At 40.1% G+C, this 15,878-nt stretch overlaps 1 protein-coding gene across 1 annotated transcript in view; it reads right to left on the bottom strand.

Moving 5' to 3' along the window:
- Positions 1-2,203: 2,203 nt before the first annotated feature.
- The window catches only part of MMD (monocyte to macrophage differentiation associated), a 29,790-nt gene continuing 16,115 nt past the window's right edge, over positions 2,204-15,878 (bottom strand). Inside the window, exons 5-7 of the mRNA XM_010357430.2 lie at positions 13,865-13,966; positions 11,585-11,654; positions 2,204-4,139 (exon numbers count right to left, since the gene is read on the bottom strand). Of these exons, the coding sequence (XP_010355732.1) occupies positions 3,939-4,139; positions 11,585-11,654; positions 13,865-13,966 (373 nt within the window). The 3' untranslated portion in view covers positions 2,204-3,938. The remainder of the gene's footprint in view (positions 4,140-11,584; positions 11,655-13,864; positions 13,967-15,878) is intronic.

The raw sequence follows: 15,878 nt of genomic DNA, 5'->3' as shown, positions 1-15,878 counted from the left end.
TTCCAGTGAGTAAGAGTGCTTGTGATGGACAGAATAAACTCGCTAAAACCAAAGTCTGTCCTAAAAAAAATGCTTCATTCTCAGTCTTTCCCTTCCACACCATTCTCCACCTTTCCCCCCACCCAGCCCCTTTCATTCAATAAAACTTCTTCACTCTTGTCATAAGCCAGTGCTATGCTAGAAGCTAGGAACAGAAGTGGATGAGACTATGTCCCTGCCTGAAAGAGTTCAGTCCCAAGACCAGAGGTAAAGACAGTAAATACAATCACAACGCACCATGACAGGGGCCGTGAAGGAATATCTGTGCTGTGGGGTCAAAGGAGGGCACCACTAATCATGCCGGTGGGACTAGGGCAATGGCACAAGGGAGGTGGGTGGCACCTGATGAAGGCTTGGAATAAGCAACTGTTTGCCAGGTAGGAAAGGGGCTGGAGTAAGGGCATTCCAGGCCAAGGAACAGCAGGTACAAAAACACAGCTGCAAAAGCACCATGAGGGCATGTGTGTTGTGGGGGAGGCTGTGAAAATCACTAGCAGGGCTGATGTCAAGTGGGGTTCAGCTGGGGAGAGGGCCAATCAGGCGGAGTCAGCATGTGAAGAGTCCATGCTAAAGCATCTGGCGTGAATCTTATAGGATAATAGTCAGTGGAAGTTTTGGAGCATCGAGACACATGCTCAGATTTTATTTTGGGAAGATAATGCTGGTACAGTGTGGAGGATGAGCTCATTTGAGGGGTGTAAGCAGTGGCAGGGATACAAATGAGGAGGTGGCTGCTGTAGTCTGATGACTGCTAAGTAGGTCTTTTTAGGACCTTGCAGTGCGAAGAGAGGTGAGGAACCAGATCAGGGAGTTGTGAGAAAGGCAGGGGTGATAGTTCTGCTGACCTGTTGGATCTGGGGGGTGCAATAAATCAAGGATGCATGAATGAACAGATGGCTGTGGCCATGCCATTAACTAAGTTAGGAAATTTCAGAAAATAGGTTTGGTGGTAGGATGAGGAAAGATAATGAAATCAGTTTGGGATGGCTTGTGTCAATTCAATATGTCTGGGAGCATTTAGGCAGCTGGTTAGATAGAGGTCTAGTCCTTAGAAAATAGTTTAAGGTTGGACATACTGAGGTGACAGCACAATAGTGGGGACACTCTAGAAATGGATGAGGTCACACCACTGACCTAGAGAACTCTTGGGAATCATTACACTTCAAGACACTCGATCCTCAAAATTCGATTTGACAGAGAGTTATCTGAGGGATTATTGAGGTTCTAAACCACGTGAATAGTGTTTTCTTTTCTGTCCATGCCTGATGAATTTTTAGTTCAAGTTTGTTTTATTTGTTTTTGCTGACTCTAGAAATGCAGTGGTATAGAGTGAATGGGAGCCTTCGGAATCAGATAGAGCTAGCTGCTGTTCCAGCTCCCTAATTTAGGATGAAGCAGTTAAACTTCTCTGGCCCTGGTTTCCCGCACTACAGGAGAGGCAGAATGGCATCTAACACTCGGAGAGTTGTTAGATTTATAATCTGTTATTTGTCTGGTTGGTAACATATAAGACTGTTAACCTCAGTCCTATAGAATATTTTAATATTCTATATGCTAAACCAAAAGGTTTATCTTGGTAAAGACACATCATCTAAAACACTTGAAATCATTAGGTCCTGACTAGTGTATTTTAAACTGAAAATGTCTGTTGATTAATGTTTGAGCTGGTCTGGCATTTCAATTATTAAAAAGTAGGTTAGAGCCTGTAATCCCAGCACTTTGGGAGGCCAAGGCGGGCAGATCACGAGGTCAGGAGATGGAAACCATCCTGGCTAACATGGTGAAACACCATCTCTACTAAAAAAAAATACAAGAAATTAGCCGGGCGTGGCAGCGGGCACCTGTAGTCCCAGCTACTCGGAAGGCTGAGGCAGGAGATTGCGCCACTGCACTCCAGCCTGGGTGACAGAGCGAGACTCCGTCTCAAAAAAAAAAAAAAAAAAAAGAAAAGGTAGACTAGAAAGTACTCCATCTCAAAAAAAAAAAAAAAAAAAAAGTAGACTAGAAAGTGCTAAGTGACAGAGCATATTTGTTTTTCATTCGGACTGTTTTTTTTTTTTTTTTTTTTTTAAATAAAAGACTAGTATACAAATTACAAATGCTGGATGAGCTCAAACTCTCAAATATGCATTATTATTTTCACAGTCATCTAATTTAGAGACAGTGGAACAAATCCAAGTAACAACTTTATTGTAGTATACAGCACAATTTTTACATACATATTAGTGGTTTTGACAGTGTTACTTTTGAGCAGACCTTAGATGAATCCACAAAGTTAATATATTAAAAATAAAATATACACAGTAAAACAACAGGCAACCAGATGTTCAGAATCATGCAGATAGGAGTGGTTTGGTTGGTGTTATCACTGGGTACCTTGCCTATTTAACTCACCAGCAAATACCACTTCTTCTGTTTCTCGTTCCCATATAATTCATCAAAATCAGAGTTCTAAACATACACAAAATAAACCTCTTTTAAAGCCCCATCAGTAAAAAATTTCAATTAATAAGCTTATCATCAAACCAAGAATTCTGCTGACCATTTGCTCAGTCGATTACTAGGAAACAGGTAATATCAGCACCCGATCTAAAGGCAAGCCTATTTCATGTATTAAAACACCAACAAGAGAGATTAACCAACAAAGCAACTATTAACAACATATTTATCTTAATATAAGACACTGAGAGAAAAGTAAAAATAATACATAAATATCACTCCACTGAGCCAGGATATAACTCATGGACTACCAGATACATGAGTTTCTACCTGTCAAACAATGCTTTAAATATTTTTCTAGGAAAAAAAAACCCCCCACACACAATATATATTGGAAGATGCAAAGGAAAGGCAGAAATGTGAATGTATGCATCTAGTTCCACAATTTAAAATAAATATCAAACTGACAATATCAAGCTAAGTGACAATGACTTAACCACTGGGCACCAAACAGGCAATACAACTGCTCACTGTAACACATAAAGCTCTTCAGGAGTTTCCAGCAGATGGCCATCCCAACAATACTGTCATAATACAGATAAAATACTCATCCACTGTGGAAAGAGACCCTGAAGAGAATGTGGCAAAGGCATAGAGAAAAAGTTGGATCTTTTGAAAAAGTTAATGATATCAAAATACTTTTCCATCACTGGTAAACCAAGCTAGGTCAAGTATGTGTCCCAAAGCAGCACTGAATTCAGAGTAAGAGGTTGGCAGAAAAGTTTGGAAAACTGCAGTTTTTAAAAATTGGCAATTTCTCCATGCTTAATAAAACTATCAGAAGAGGTATAATGTTTGTTCGTTTGTGGAATGTTGACTGCTTGCTGCAAAAATTCACAACATGAATGAGGACCCGCAGAGATGCGTATCAATGAAATATTTTTTAAAAAATTTACAAAAAACTAAAGTTTCTATTTAAAAAAGAACCATGTTATGCCAAGATGAAACATGGTAAAAAGTAGTGTAAGTTCTGTCCATGATTCTTTACCTAATGAATGGGAAAGTGATAGAAACAATTTTCTTCTTAAAAAGGAAGCTTTGTTATTGCACTGACTTTTACAACCTGACATAGTAATTTAGAAAAATCATGTAGTAAAATCTGTAAAATTAAAATACAAAATTCTAGTTTGTAAACATCAGTTGGCCAAGTCTATTCAGAGTCCTTCATGATAGTGGAATGGAATGAATAATTAATTCACTACCTTATTTATTTGCTGTGAGGGGGAAAATTCCAGAACACAGCCTTTATACTTTCACAGTAATTATATTCAAAATATATAAAGAAAGTCAGTGCAGTTATCTTATTTTTTTTTTCTTTCCCTGTGCAATGTTCAGCTCTCACCCCACTCCCAAGTGCCATAATTGAAATAATACTGGTTTGGAGACTTAGTACAGATTGGTCATAAATGCCGCATAAAGTCTGTAGGACTTCGGTAAAGGTATTTCCAAATGGCGTAGTAATGCACTGCAGCTGCCGTGGCCACAAACAGGTGCCAGATGGCGTGGGCAAATGGAATGATGCCATCACTCTTGAAGAACACAACTCCCAAGCAATAAATTAAGCCCCCACAGGCAAGTTCCTGAAGTCCATCAGTGTTGTTCTGTCAAAAGAGAAAAAAAATAAAGAAAAAGGGTTTGATGTTACTCTGCATGGCAAGCTACAGATAACTGTAATTCCCTCTAAGGCTCTTGATTTTCTAGACAATGAAGAAGCTGTGTGAACACAATCCTGATCTGTAAACATGAACCAAACATAAAAAAAGTCTCTCATACATCGACCTGGATTGCCCTTTGGACTGACAATCTTGAGTTGAGCAAGCAATCACATTACAAGTCCCAAATGAAAAAGCAGAACATTCTGCTCATTTACAGCATATTTAAGTAAAGTGCAATCATAGTCAGACACAGAAGTTCATTTTAATAAAGTGCAATCCTCTGTTCTCATCTTCCCCTTTAAATGCTTTCTTCCCTACTAAGGCAGGCCCAAGCCACTCTATTTATAATTCACATCTCAGCCAGGGTATTCACTTCCCTTTGTCCTTCTCAAACACTGTTCTACACTGATTGCTTCTTTGAGACTTCCCCTGCTTATGTGAGCTTACAGATTCCTTAAGGCTGACGCAAGAAAATAGTAACTAGAAGTGACCTCTGAGATCATAGATCAATTAGTACAAAATATTTCCCAGCCTTCTAGGTGTCTCCAGGCCTTTTTGTCTTTGAGCCTGGCCATTGCTTATCTTAGCAATAAGTTAATATTCTTGTGTGTCTTAGGGCAGAAGGGAGAATATTTTAGGCCGTTCTTGGTTTTCAAAGATCGAGGCCCATCTACAAGATTAAAATGGCTTGTATGAATGAGGAGAGAGAATACAGGCAATGCTTAGAAGCTGCTGAAGAAGCAAGTCAGTCCCCTGGATTTCTGAGGACTAGGAATAGAAAGGAGACAAGTTCTTCAGAGTGAGCGGAAACCTAAGGCAGATCATGGCAGGGCCTTGGAAGGGGATAGGTGTGTGGGTGTCCCAGAGGCCTGAGCACTGGGCAGCAGTCTTGTGAGCCCCACAAGAGTAAAGGGAAGCTCTAACTCAGGCACCTAATTAGAATAGGCCCCAAGGGCCTCGGCTAAAAGCAAGGCAACAATCACCCATCATGAGCTAAGGACCAGGTGTGAGGATCTAGGACCAGTTGTGAGCATCAGTCCTTTTTCAAAGTTCACAGAAGCCCCCATGTTTTGTGTAGGATCAAAAGATGGGGGGCTGGGCACGGTGGCTCATGCCTGTAATCCCAGCACTTTAGGAGGCCGAGGCGGGCGGATCACGAGGTCAGGAGATCAAGACCATCCTGGCTAACACGGTGAAACCCCGTCTCTACTAAAAATACAAAAATTAGTTGGGCGTGGTGGCGGGCACCTGTAGTCCCAGCTACTCGGGAGGCTGAGGCAGGAGAATGGCGTAAACCTGGGAGGCGGAGCTTGCAGTGAGCTGAGATCACACCACCGCACTCCAGCCTGGGCGACAGAGCGAGACTCCATCTCAAAAAAAAAAAAAAAAAAGGTAAGGAGCCAATCCGAATGGACTGACATCAGATTTCTTCCTAACCTTGGTAAGGAAGGACTTCAGCAAGATTTATTTTTATTTAAAAAGTAACACAGACAAAATACCACACGCTATTAATTCCTCAAGGTTATACAGCAATGAATACACATTATACAAAATTATTTGTGTGTGTATTAGGAGCCCTCTTCTAGGATAGGGGTAAGGCTGTCATCAGATTCCCAAAGGGGCACAGGGACTCCCAAATGGTAAGAGTCATTCATCTAACACAACCCCCTTATTGCAGAAGTGAGGAGACTAAGGCCAGAGCAGTGAAGTGGCCTGAACAAAATCACGTGGCTGGTCACTGTTCCAAAATATCCTTTTTTTTTTTTTTTCCTTTCTGCCAGAACAAGCAAGACACCAAACCAAGTACACAGGTTAGTTTTGACATATATTCTGTTAACAGGTATTCTTAAGACACCACATATACCTCAACTTTCAAAGACCTAGAACATAGTTAATTCTGTATCAAAACAGAATTTTTTTTCATTATCATTATTGTAACTATGTGCCAGGCACTGTTTGAAGCACTTCATATATTTATTCATTTAATCTTCACAACGACTCTAAAATTAGGTACTATTATCCCCATTATACAGATCAGAAAACTTTTTTATCCAGTCTGACAATCTCTGCCTTTTAATTGGAGTGTTCAGTCCACTGTGATGTAATTGTTACTATATAAGAGGTACCTAATTACTGATATGTTTGTATTGAAGCGTCCCGTCTTGCTCTCTGTTTTCTATTTGGTTTCATCTATCCTTTGTTTCCATTTTCCAATTTCCCCACTTGCTTTAAATTAAATTGAATAACTTTGGGATTCCATTTTATCTTTCCTCTTGATTACGTAACTATAACATTTATTTTGCTTTTGTTGTTGTTGGTGGTGGTGGTAGTTATTCCCTTTTGTGAGATGGAGTCTCATTCTGTTGCCCAGGCTGGAGTGCAGTGGCATGATCTCAGCTCACTGCAACCTCTGCCTCCCGGGTTCAAGTGGATTCTCCTGCCTCAGCCTCCCAAGTAGATGGGATTACAGGTGCGTACCACCACACCCAGCTAATTTTTGTATTTTTAGTAGAGATGGTGTTTCATCATGTTGGTCAGGCTGGTCTCAAACTCCTGACCTTGTGATCCACCCGCCTCAGCCTCCCAAAGTGCTGGGATTATAGGCGTGAGCCACCGCGCCCAGCCAGTGGTGGTTATTCTATGGATTACAGTGTGCATCCTTAACTCATCACAATGTACCTTTATTATTATATCCCCTACACAAAGTTAAGACCCTTAAAACAATGTGCTTCTATTTCTCCACCCCATCCATTGTTGCCATCTACTTTACTTCTACATGTCAGAAACCCCCAAGCTATCTTGTGAAGAAATTAAGAAATGAAAAATAGCCATGTATTTACATACAAATTCATTATTTCTAGCAATCCTGGTTTTATTTATTTATTTAGACACAGCGTCTTGCTCCATTGCCCAGGCTGGAGTGCAGTGGTGCGATCTTGGCTCACTGCAACCTCCGCCTCCTGTGTTCTAGTGATTCTCCTGCCTCAGCCTTTCGAGTAGCTGGGATTACAGGTGCCCATCACCATGCCCAGCTAATTTTTGTATTTTTAGTAGAGACGGGGTTTTGCCATGTTGGCCAGGCTGGTCTCAAACTCCTGACCTCAAGTAATCTGCCCACCTCAGCCTCCCTGGTTAAATTTTTGACATTAATGTTACTAAACTGACCTAACTTCAACTTGAAGTTGATAGGGTTTTTTTGTTTTTTATTTTCCTTTCAGCACTTTATTTATTTTATTTTATTTATTTTTGAGATGGAGTCTCGTGCTGTTGCCTAGGCTGGAGTGCAGTGGCCTGACCTCAGCTCACTACAACCCCCTACAACCTCTGCCTCTTGAGTTCAGGCAATTTTCCTGCCTCAGCCTCAGCCTCTTGATAACAGGGATTACAGGAGCTCTGCCACCATGCCTAGCTAAGTTCTGTATTTTTAGTAGAGATGGGGTTTCACCATGTTGACCAGGCTGGTCTTGAACCCCTGACTTCATGTGATCCACCCACCTCAGCCTCCAATGTGCTGGAATTACATGCGTGAGCCACCGCACCTGGCTCCTTTCAGCATTTTAAATGTGCCATTACATTGTATTCCTGCTCCCATGAATGCTGATAAAATGTCAGTGGTCATCTTCTCTCCTTGCTCTTTTTTCTCTCTCTGGCTGATTTTAAGGTCTTTTCTTTGTAGTTTTCTTTGTGTTTATCCTGCTCAGGCCTCCTTGTGCTTTGTGGATCTCTAGGTTGATATTTTTCATCAAATTTGGAAAAGTTGTAACTACTATTTCTTAAAAAAAAATAAATAAATAAAACCCATAAAACAGAAAACTCAAAACCAAAAACTGCCCCAATTTCTTTCTCCTTTTGTTCATTTTTAAATCACTCTTTTCTCTCATGCTTCAGTTTGTATAGTTACTACTGACCTGGCTTCAAGTTCACTGACCTTTGCTTCTGCAATATCCAATCTGTTATTAAATCCCTCCAATAATTTTTTTTCCTGCAAGATATCACAGTTTTGGGATCTGGAATCCCCATGTGGATTCTTCTTCATAGTCTCCATGTATTTTCTGAGATTTCTCATCTGTTTTAAACTCCTCGTGTGGGAATCTCAATCTCTCTCCTGTCTTTTGATCTGTGTCTATTGATCTGTTTTCCCTTAGGTATGTGTCACTTTCCAGTTTCTTGCCTAACTAGTAATATTTATTACATATTTATTATTTATTTTATTACATTATTATTGATTTCTGATAATATTTACTTATGGTACACGCTAAGTTGTTACAGTAAAGATTCTGTTGTATTCCTTTAAAAATTGTTGAGTTTTGTTCTGTTAGGCGGTTTACTTACTGGAGGATCAATTTTATCCTTTCGAGGTTTGTTTGGGCCTTGTTATGGTAGTTCTAGAGTAGCCCTCTCTCTAGGGATGGAGTAGCTCTACGCCTAAGCTGTGGCCTTGGCAGGGTCAACTGAGTGCCTGGGATGTCCAGCACCATCTGTGAACTCTGGCTGGTTGGAACTTCAATGTCTCTCAGCACTGGGCACTGTCTGGAATCTCCATTTATCTTCCAGCCTTCTAAGAGTTATTTGCAACTGGAGCTTGCAGAGTTTTGCCCTGCACAAATTCAGCTTGATATCTCGACAATGACTCAAGGAAACTGCTTTATGGATTTCTGAAGCATCCTCCCTGAGCAGCTCCCTCCTCTTCCATACCCTGCCCCACAAACTGCAGCCTTGTCGGTAGCTTGAAGTGTAATTTCTGTTTCCTCCACCCAGGCTGCGGTTCTCTGGGCTTTACCTCCTTTTGTTGCTGTTTGGAAAGTGTCTCCAGGGAAACAACTGGGTGAATTCAAAGCTCATTTTCTTGGTTTCTCTTCCCTTAGGGATCATAGTCCTGTACTGTGTTCAGAGCCAAAAAACAGTTGCCTTTATTCCTTTTCCAGCTTTACAGGTCTTTATGGCAGAAGGATAAGTCTAATACCCATGATTCTGACCAGAACCAAAGATTCTCATTTTCACTCATTCTGTTACTGTGTTAGTTGCTTTGTTACTTCATTCATTCTGTTACTTTGTTAGTGGTTTATGAGGTCCTTTGTGATCTGGACTCTTGTCTAGCTCTCCAGCTTTGTTACAAGACTTGTGCTACCTGCATACCTGCCCCCACTATGTATATGTACATAACTCAAGCTGGTACATGTATTTTATGTTACAAACAATGAACTATTTTCATTTTTCCAAAGATGCTGGTGCTTTCCTCTTCTCTGGGCTTCCTTCATGCTGCATTCTCTACCTGTAACATTTGCCTCACCGCTTCCATCTCTCAGCTCCTACACGTTTTTCCAAATCAGCTGAAATATCACTTCCTCTGGTACTTCTGTAATGCTCCCACAGCAGCCTGAACTTTCCCCAATCAAATATTTTATCAAATTTCATGATCTCTTTTTCTTTAGTAGGAACTGTATTTGCCTGCTTGATTCTGAAATTGATTTGCTTTCCCTTAGGTATGTGTCATTTTCCAGTTTCTTGCCTAACTGGTAATATTTATTTATTATATATTTATTATTTATTTTATTACATTATTATTGATTTCTGATAATATTTACTTATGGTATATGCTAAGCTGTTACAGTAAAGATTCTGTCGTATTCCTTTACAAATTGTTGAGTTTTGTTCTGTTAGGCGGTTTACTTACTGGAGGATCAATTTTATCCTTTCTGTGAAGGCAATGTGGGGGATCATCCTGCTTGATTATCAGAAACATTACTCACCTGCTATTGTACCACTTATGGAAATATCAATTATAGATTTAGGCTAGTAAAATTACTGGATAAACCTGCTCTTATGATACCCAGAGGGAATTTGCTTGAAATTCTACTCTAATAATTAGGCTGCACAAACCTTGCTTATATTGCTTTGGGTGTCCTGAAATGCCCTCTAACTACATGGCCTTCAAGGCTGATTTTCTCATTTCTGTCACTACACTCCTCCTCCTAACCATTCCCTGTTGCTTATACCATCTATATGTATTTTGGGTGCTAGGTAATTATTAAAGCCATCATAAACCTCATATCTCAAAAAAAAGTATTTTGTTAGAGTCTCATAAAGACATCCCCTGAAAAAACAGAACCAGATTTGAAAGGCTTAAACATTTTATAGGTGTTTTTGTGACCAGGAAAAAAACTATCACAGAATGATGCTCTTATAGCTAGGCGTGAAGCTTATGCCTATAATCCCAGCACTTTGGGAGACCGAGGCGGGTGGATCACCTGAGCTCAGGTGTTCAAGATCAGACTGGCCAATATGGTGAAACCCTGTCTCTACTAAAAATACAAAAAATTAGCCAAGGGTTGCAGCCGGCATCTGTAATCCCAGCTACTTAGGAGGCTGAGGCGGGAGAATCGCTTGAACTCAGAAGGCAGAGGTTGCAGTGAGCCAAGATTGCACCACCGCACTCCAGCCTAGGTGACGGAGCAAGGCTCTGTCCCCACACACACACACACACACAAAAAGTTCTTACAATGTGCCTATGAGATTAGGAGTGAAATCATAAGTACAGTTCTTCTGAATGACATAGGCTCAAAAGAGTTCAAACTAAACACATTGGGATCTCCTTAACTAATATAGTGCCTAGAGCCTAAGATACTGGAATATATAAGCCAAAGGCCTGGTAACCAGGTGGATGGAACCATGAAGTTGTAATAATATATTTTCATTTCAAAAAGACAGATACACACAGACTTCTCAACAGTAATTCAATTTGAAAGGGAATTCTAATATATACATGCAACTGCCTATTACAGGTAATGTTACACTTTACCCACAAAAATCCCCAAAAGATATAGTCAAGCAAAGTAAAAGGGGGAAAAAAACACATGCTTGCCTTAGAAAACAGAACAAACAAAAAAAAGTGCTTGACTTATGACTTAAAAGCAAGGGAAAGTAAAAGTAAGAGTAAAGGGATTTGAAAAATATCTCTCTGAACCTATTCTGGTTCTGATTCAGGAAAGTACCATAAAGACAGAAACATACCTAAATTTATAGCTTTCCCAAAATGTACATGGGGCCTAGTGCAAGCTTACGAGTTGCTGGCACACTTCATTATTTTTATTATTTTTTTGAGACAGGGTCTCGCTCTGTTCCTCAGGCTATAGTGCAGTGGCATGAACAAAGCTCACCACAGCCTCAATCTCCTGGGCTCAAGCAATCCTCCTGCCTCAGCCTCCCATGTAGCTGGGACTACAAGCACATGCCACCATGCCCAGCTAAACACTTCATTATTTATGTTATTTTTCTTTTGAGTCTCTAATTAATGGACATAACTTCAGAAAGAAAAGCTACAAATATCTATAATCATATTAAGTTCCAGCAGCTTAAAAGAAAATAACTAAAATTCTGAAGCCATGTCTTACCATTGACGTCACCACCAAGGCTGGAGAGAATCCCATTGTGAGATAGAAAAAGAGTTCAACCACCTTATACCTGTAGGAACAGAAGTGCAGTTAATTTAACTTATGCATTTCTATAACACCTAACAATTTACATACCAGCCTTTCCTTTCTACTTTTGAGAAAGAAATGTAAACTTTTAACTATTCAAATACAACATTATTTCTCAGTAGGCAACCACTAGGCCTCTAACTAAAACACAGTAGTTGAGTAACAAGGAACTAGCATTTCTTTCAGAGTTGAAAAGGCATCAAATCCCACATGCTACCTAGAAAATGTTTTCTGCCAGCCGGGTGCAGTGGCTCACGCCTGTAATTCTAGCACTTTGGGAGGCCGAGGCAGGCAGATCACGATGTCAGGAGATTGAGACCATCCTGGTTAACATTAACACCGTGAAACCCCGTCTCTACTAAAAATACAAAAAAAAATTAGCCGGGCATGGTGGTGGGCGCCTGTGTCCCAGCTACTCAGGAGACTGAGGCAGGAGAATGGCATGAACCCGGGAGGCGGAGCTTGCAGTGAGCCGAGATCACGCCACTGCACTCCATCCAGCCTGGGCAACAGAGCGAGACTCCATCTCAAAAAAAAAAAAAAAAGAAAAGAAAAGAAAATGTTTTCTGCCAAAAGTAGTTATCGTTTAACCCACTCCACCTTGTAAAAGATTTCCTCTTCTGATCCTAGAGTGTCTGCTTTCATTACCATTCCAATCCATAGCTATAAGTGAAATTCAGAAGATGAATGGAGATGCAGCCTGTAGCCTAGTTTATCAGCAAAAAGGAACAGCAAACCCCTAAGGAAAGGACCTGTAATTCTGTCTCTTTATTTTGCACCTGCACAAACTGTAATTTTAAGGTTCATTACATTAGACTACAAAAGATCTAAAAACTCTAAGAAATACATTGTACTGAAATTCAAATTACCTTTCAGCCTAATCAAACCAGACTATAAGCTCCTCAAAGGCAGGAACCAAGATTTAATTATGTTTTGATCTGTAAATCCTAGAATAGTACCTGGAACAATTTAGGTACTCCCTAATGTCCGCCAAACTGAATGGCCAAGGGTGACTCATACCTCATTCATCGTATTTTATACTCAAAGCCTACCATGAAATAATCATATAGGGGAAGAATGGGTTTATGGGTTTTGTTTACACCAGAAGGCCGGCAAAAGGAGAAAAGACAGTTGCCTTTCTTGACTTCCTATTTTATTCAAGGATATAAATAAGAGATTTGAGTCCAAGAAGCAAACTGTTCCCTTGGACTTATATATATTATAATATATAACAGTACTCAGCAATGCTAATTATGGTAAAAAGGTATTTAAGTGAATTTCAGAGCCAAAAAGTAGTGAAAACTACCATTTTCTTCTTCTGAAAGGGGAAAACGATTTGGTACTTTCTGATAAACACAAATTATGTTCAATTCTGAGAGCCATTCTGCCAAGCACAATAGATAAAGAATTTAATGAACTGTAAATAAACCCAATGACAAAGATTTCATGGTTGTGTGTTTCTCAAATTCAAACATACAGAGTAACGAAAAGAGCAATGGAATCAGAACTGGGATGTTTGGGTCCTAATTTCCAGATGAGTCACTAATTTGATGCATATCCTAAATGTTCTGACTTTTTAATCATGAAGCTGGAATAGGGGACCTTGAAGGTCTTCTCTAGAGCGAAGATGCTAAATTTCAATAAGCTTTTGTTTTTATATTGCTCAGTAATTAGGACTGTCAGCTATGAATAACTGGCTAAAAAGCAGTACCCTAGAGCTAGGATATGAAGAGTTCCAATGTCCTTCCCAACATCCTTTTTCTCAAGACACCCTTTTTGGAATACCCTATAGGCCTTTCTTTAGGTAAATATTGTGCTGAGCATTTAATACCTGTTTTCTCCGATCTTCATAAACACCTTGACAAATGGCTGTTTTTCTCACATGATGACTGAATCACAGAGAATAAGGCCAATTTGCCTCATGCTATAGAAATGGAGTCTGAGGGACTCCAAAGGGGCTGGTCACCATGTCCCCTCAACTACATTATACCACACCTGTACCACTCTTGTTTTTCCACAGCAATCTTTCCACTAATAATGGATACCAAATGGTTTTGAAGATTTATTAAAAATAACATATTCTATTTATGTATTTCTACTATTTTGAAGTACGAATAAAAGTAAATTATATTGCAATGCAGATATTTAGGCAGTTGATTTTAAAACTATCAAATGTAAATTATTTTCTCTTACTTTTCATGGTAGAGAAATACATAAATGGTTCCTCCAGCTGCCATGAGCCAGATAAACCAACGCATGTGAGATGCCAGGGGTCCAAGTTCACGAAGATTTAACCTAAAAATGTAAACATGACAACAAAGAACAGAAGTGATAAATGAAGGGAATTAATAGAACCTGTGTCATTGAAAACTGAGAAAGACTTAGGATAAGAGCAGGAAGAAAAGGCACTCAACACATCAAGGAGGCATTTAGGCAATTTAGGTAAAATTAGGCAACTCAAAGACAAATTTGTCAGTCGACCTTTAAGATGCAGAATTAGGCCGGGAGCTCACATCTGTAATCCCAGCACTTTGGGAGGCCGAGGCGGACGGATCCCTTGAGGTCAGGAGTTCAAGACCAGCCTGGCCACCATGGTGAAATCCCATCTCTATTAAAAATACAAAAATTAGCCAGGCGTGGTGGCATGTGCCTGTAATCCAAGTTGCTCAGGAGGCTGAGACAGGAGAACGCTTGAGCCCGGGAGGTGGAGGTTGCAGTGAGCTGAGATCACACCACTGCACTCCAGCCTGGGCGACAGAGCAAGATCCTGCCTAAAAAAAAAAAAAACACAAAAAACTTAGAATTAGTTTCGACATGGTTTAAAAATAGAACCAGCTAAAAGCAGACAAGTAGAAGGGAGTCCCAGCACTCTTGTGATGCCTAACTTACCCTATTAGGCAGAATGAGGTCAAGACTGCTTGCCCTTTAATTTCTGACTGTGTATTTGGGAGTAGATTGCTTACAAAGCTTAATGAGAACCTGGAACAAAATCCTGAACCAGGATCACATACCCACAGTGGATACCTAATACACAAACCAAGTATCTCCACTATCAGTCTCTCTGCCAAGACAGAACATGAGAAGAATTACTCCTAACATATATTATGGAAGACATTTTGTTAGAATTTAACCATGGACTGTTGTGAAGTCTGAATTTTAAAATGCTGCAAATTCATTTGTATTAACTTCATATTAAGAATACATGAGAAGTTCGGGAACAGTGGCTCACATCTGTAATCCCAGCACTTTGGGAGGCCAAGGCTGGCAGATCACTTCAGGTCAGGAGTTCAAGACCAGCCTGGCCAACATGGTGGAACCCAGTCTCTACTAAAAATATAAAAATTAGCTGGGTATGGTGGTGGGCACCTGTAATTCCAGCTAGGGAGGGTGAGGCAGGAGAATCACTTGAACCCAGGAGGTAGAGGTTGCAGTGAGCTGAGAAAGCGCCACTATATTCCAGCCTGGGTGACAGAACAAGACTCTGTCTCAAAAAAATAAATAAATAAAATAAATGAGGCCAGGTGCGGTGGCTCACACCTATAATCTCAGCACTTTAGGAAGCTTACATGGGTGGATCACCTGAGGTCAGGGGTTGGAGACCAACCTGACCAACACGGTGAAACCCCGTCTCTCCTAAAAATACAAAAAAATTAGCTGGGCATGTGCCTATGGTGGCATGTGCCTCTAATCCCAGCTACTTGGGAGGCTGAGGCAGAAGAATCTCTTGAACCCAGGAGGCAGAGGTTGTGGTGAGCTGAGATCACACCATTGCACTCCAGTCCAGCCTGGGCAACAAGAGCAAAACTCTGTCTCAAGAAAAAAAAAAAAAGAATAAATGAGAAAAAAACAAATGCTGTCCTGATTATCTATAACTACAAAAGTCACATTTCCAAATGGAAAAAGTACAGCCTACATATCTAAAACTACAGGTAAACAAATTGCCTACTCTGATATTTAACTCCTCAGCTCACATTTAAATTCTTTTTATTCATTTACTTATTTTAAATTAAAGAATTTAAAATAACTAAAGTAAGGAATCCTGTTTGGAACACCCTGTAGGTTCCTACTGAAATAAGCATTGTTCTGGGCATTTTATATCCATTCATAAAGGCCTCTCAGTGTTCTTCTTCCAACATGAAGCCAACCTATAATTTAGTCAGATGCTGGGCAAAGATAGCACTTACTTTTTACTCCTTCAGATAATCAG

This window comes from Rhinopithecus roxellana, chromosome 19 (assembly GCF_007565055.1).
Source record: "Rhinopithecus roxellana isolate Shanxi Qingling chromosome 19, ASM756505v1, whole genome shotgun sequence".
Classification (NCBI taxonomy): domain Eukaryota; kingdom Metazoa; phylum Chordata; class Mammalia; order Primates; family Cercopithecidae; genus Rhinopithecus; species Rhinopithecus roxellana.
Note: the sequence above shows the minus strand (reverse complement) of the source record. Positions and strands in the feature narration are given on the sequence as shown.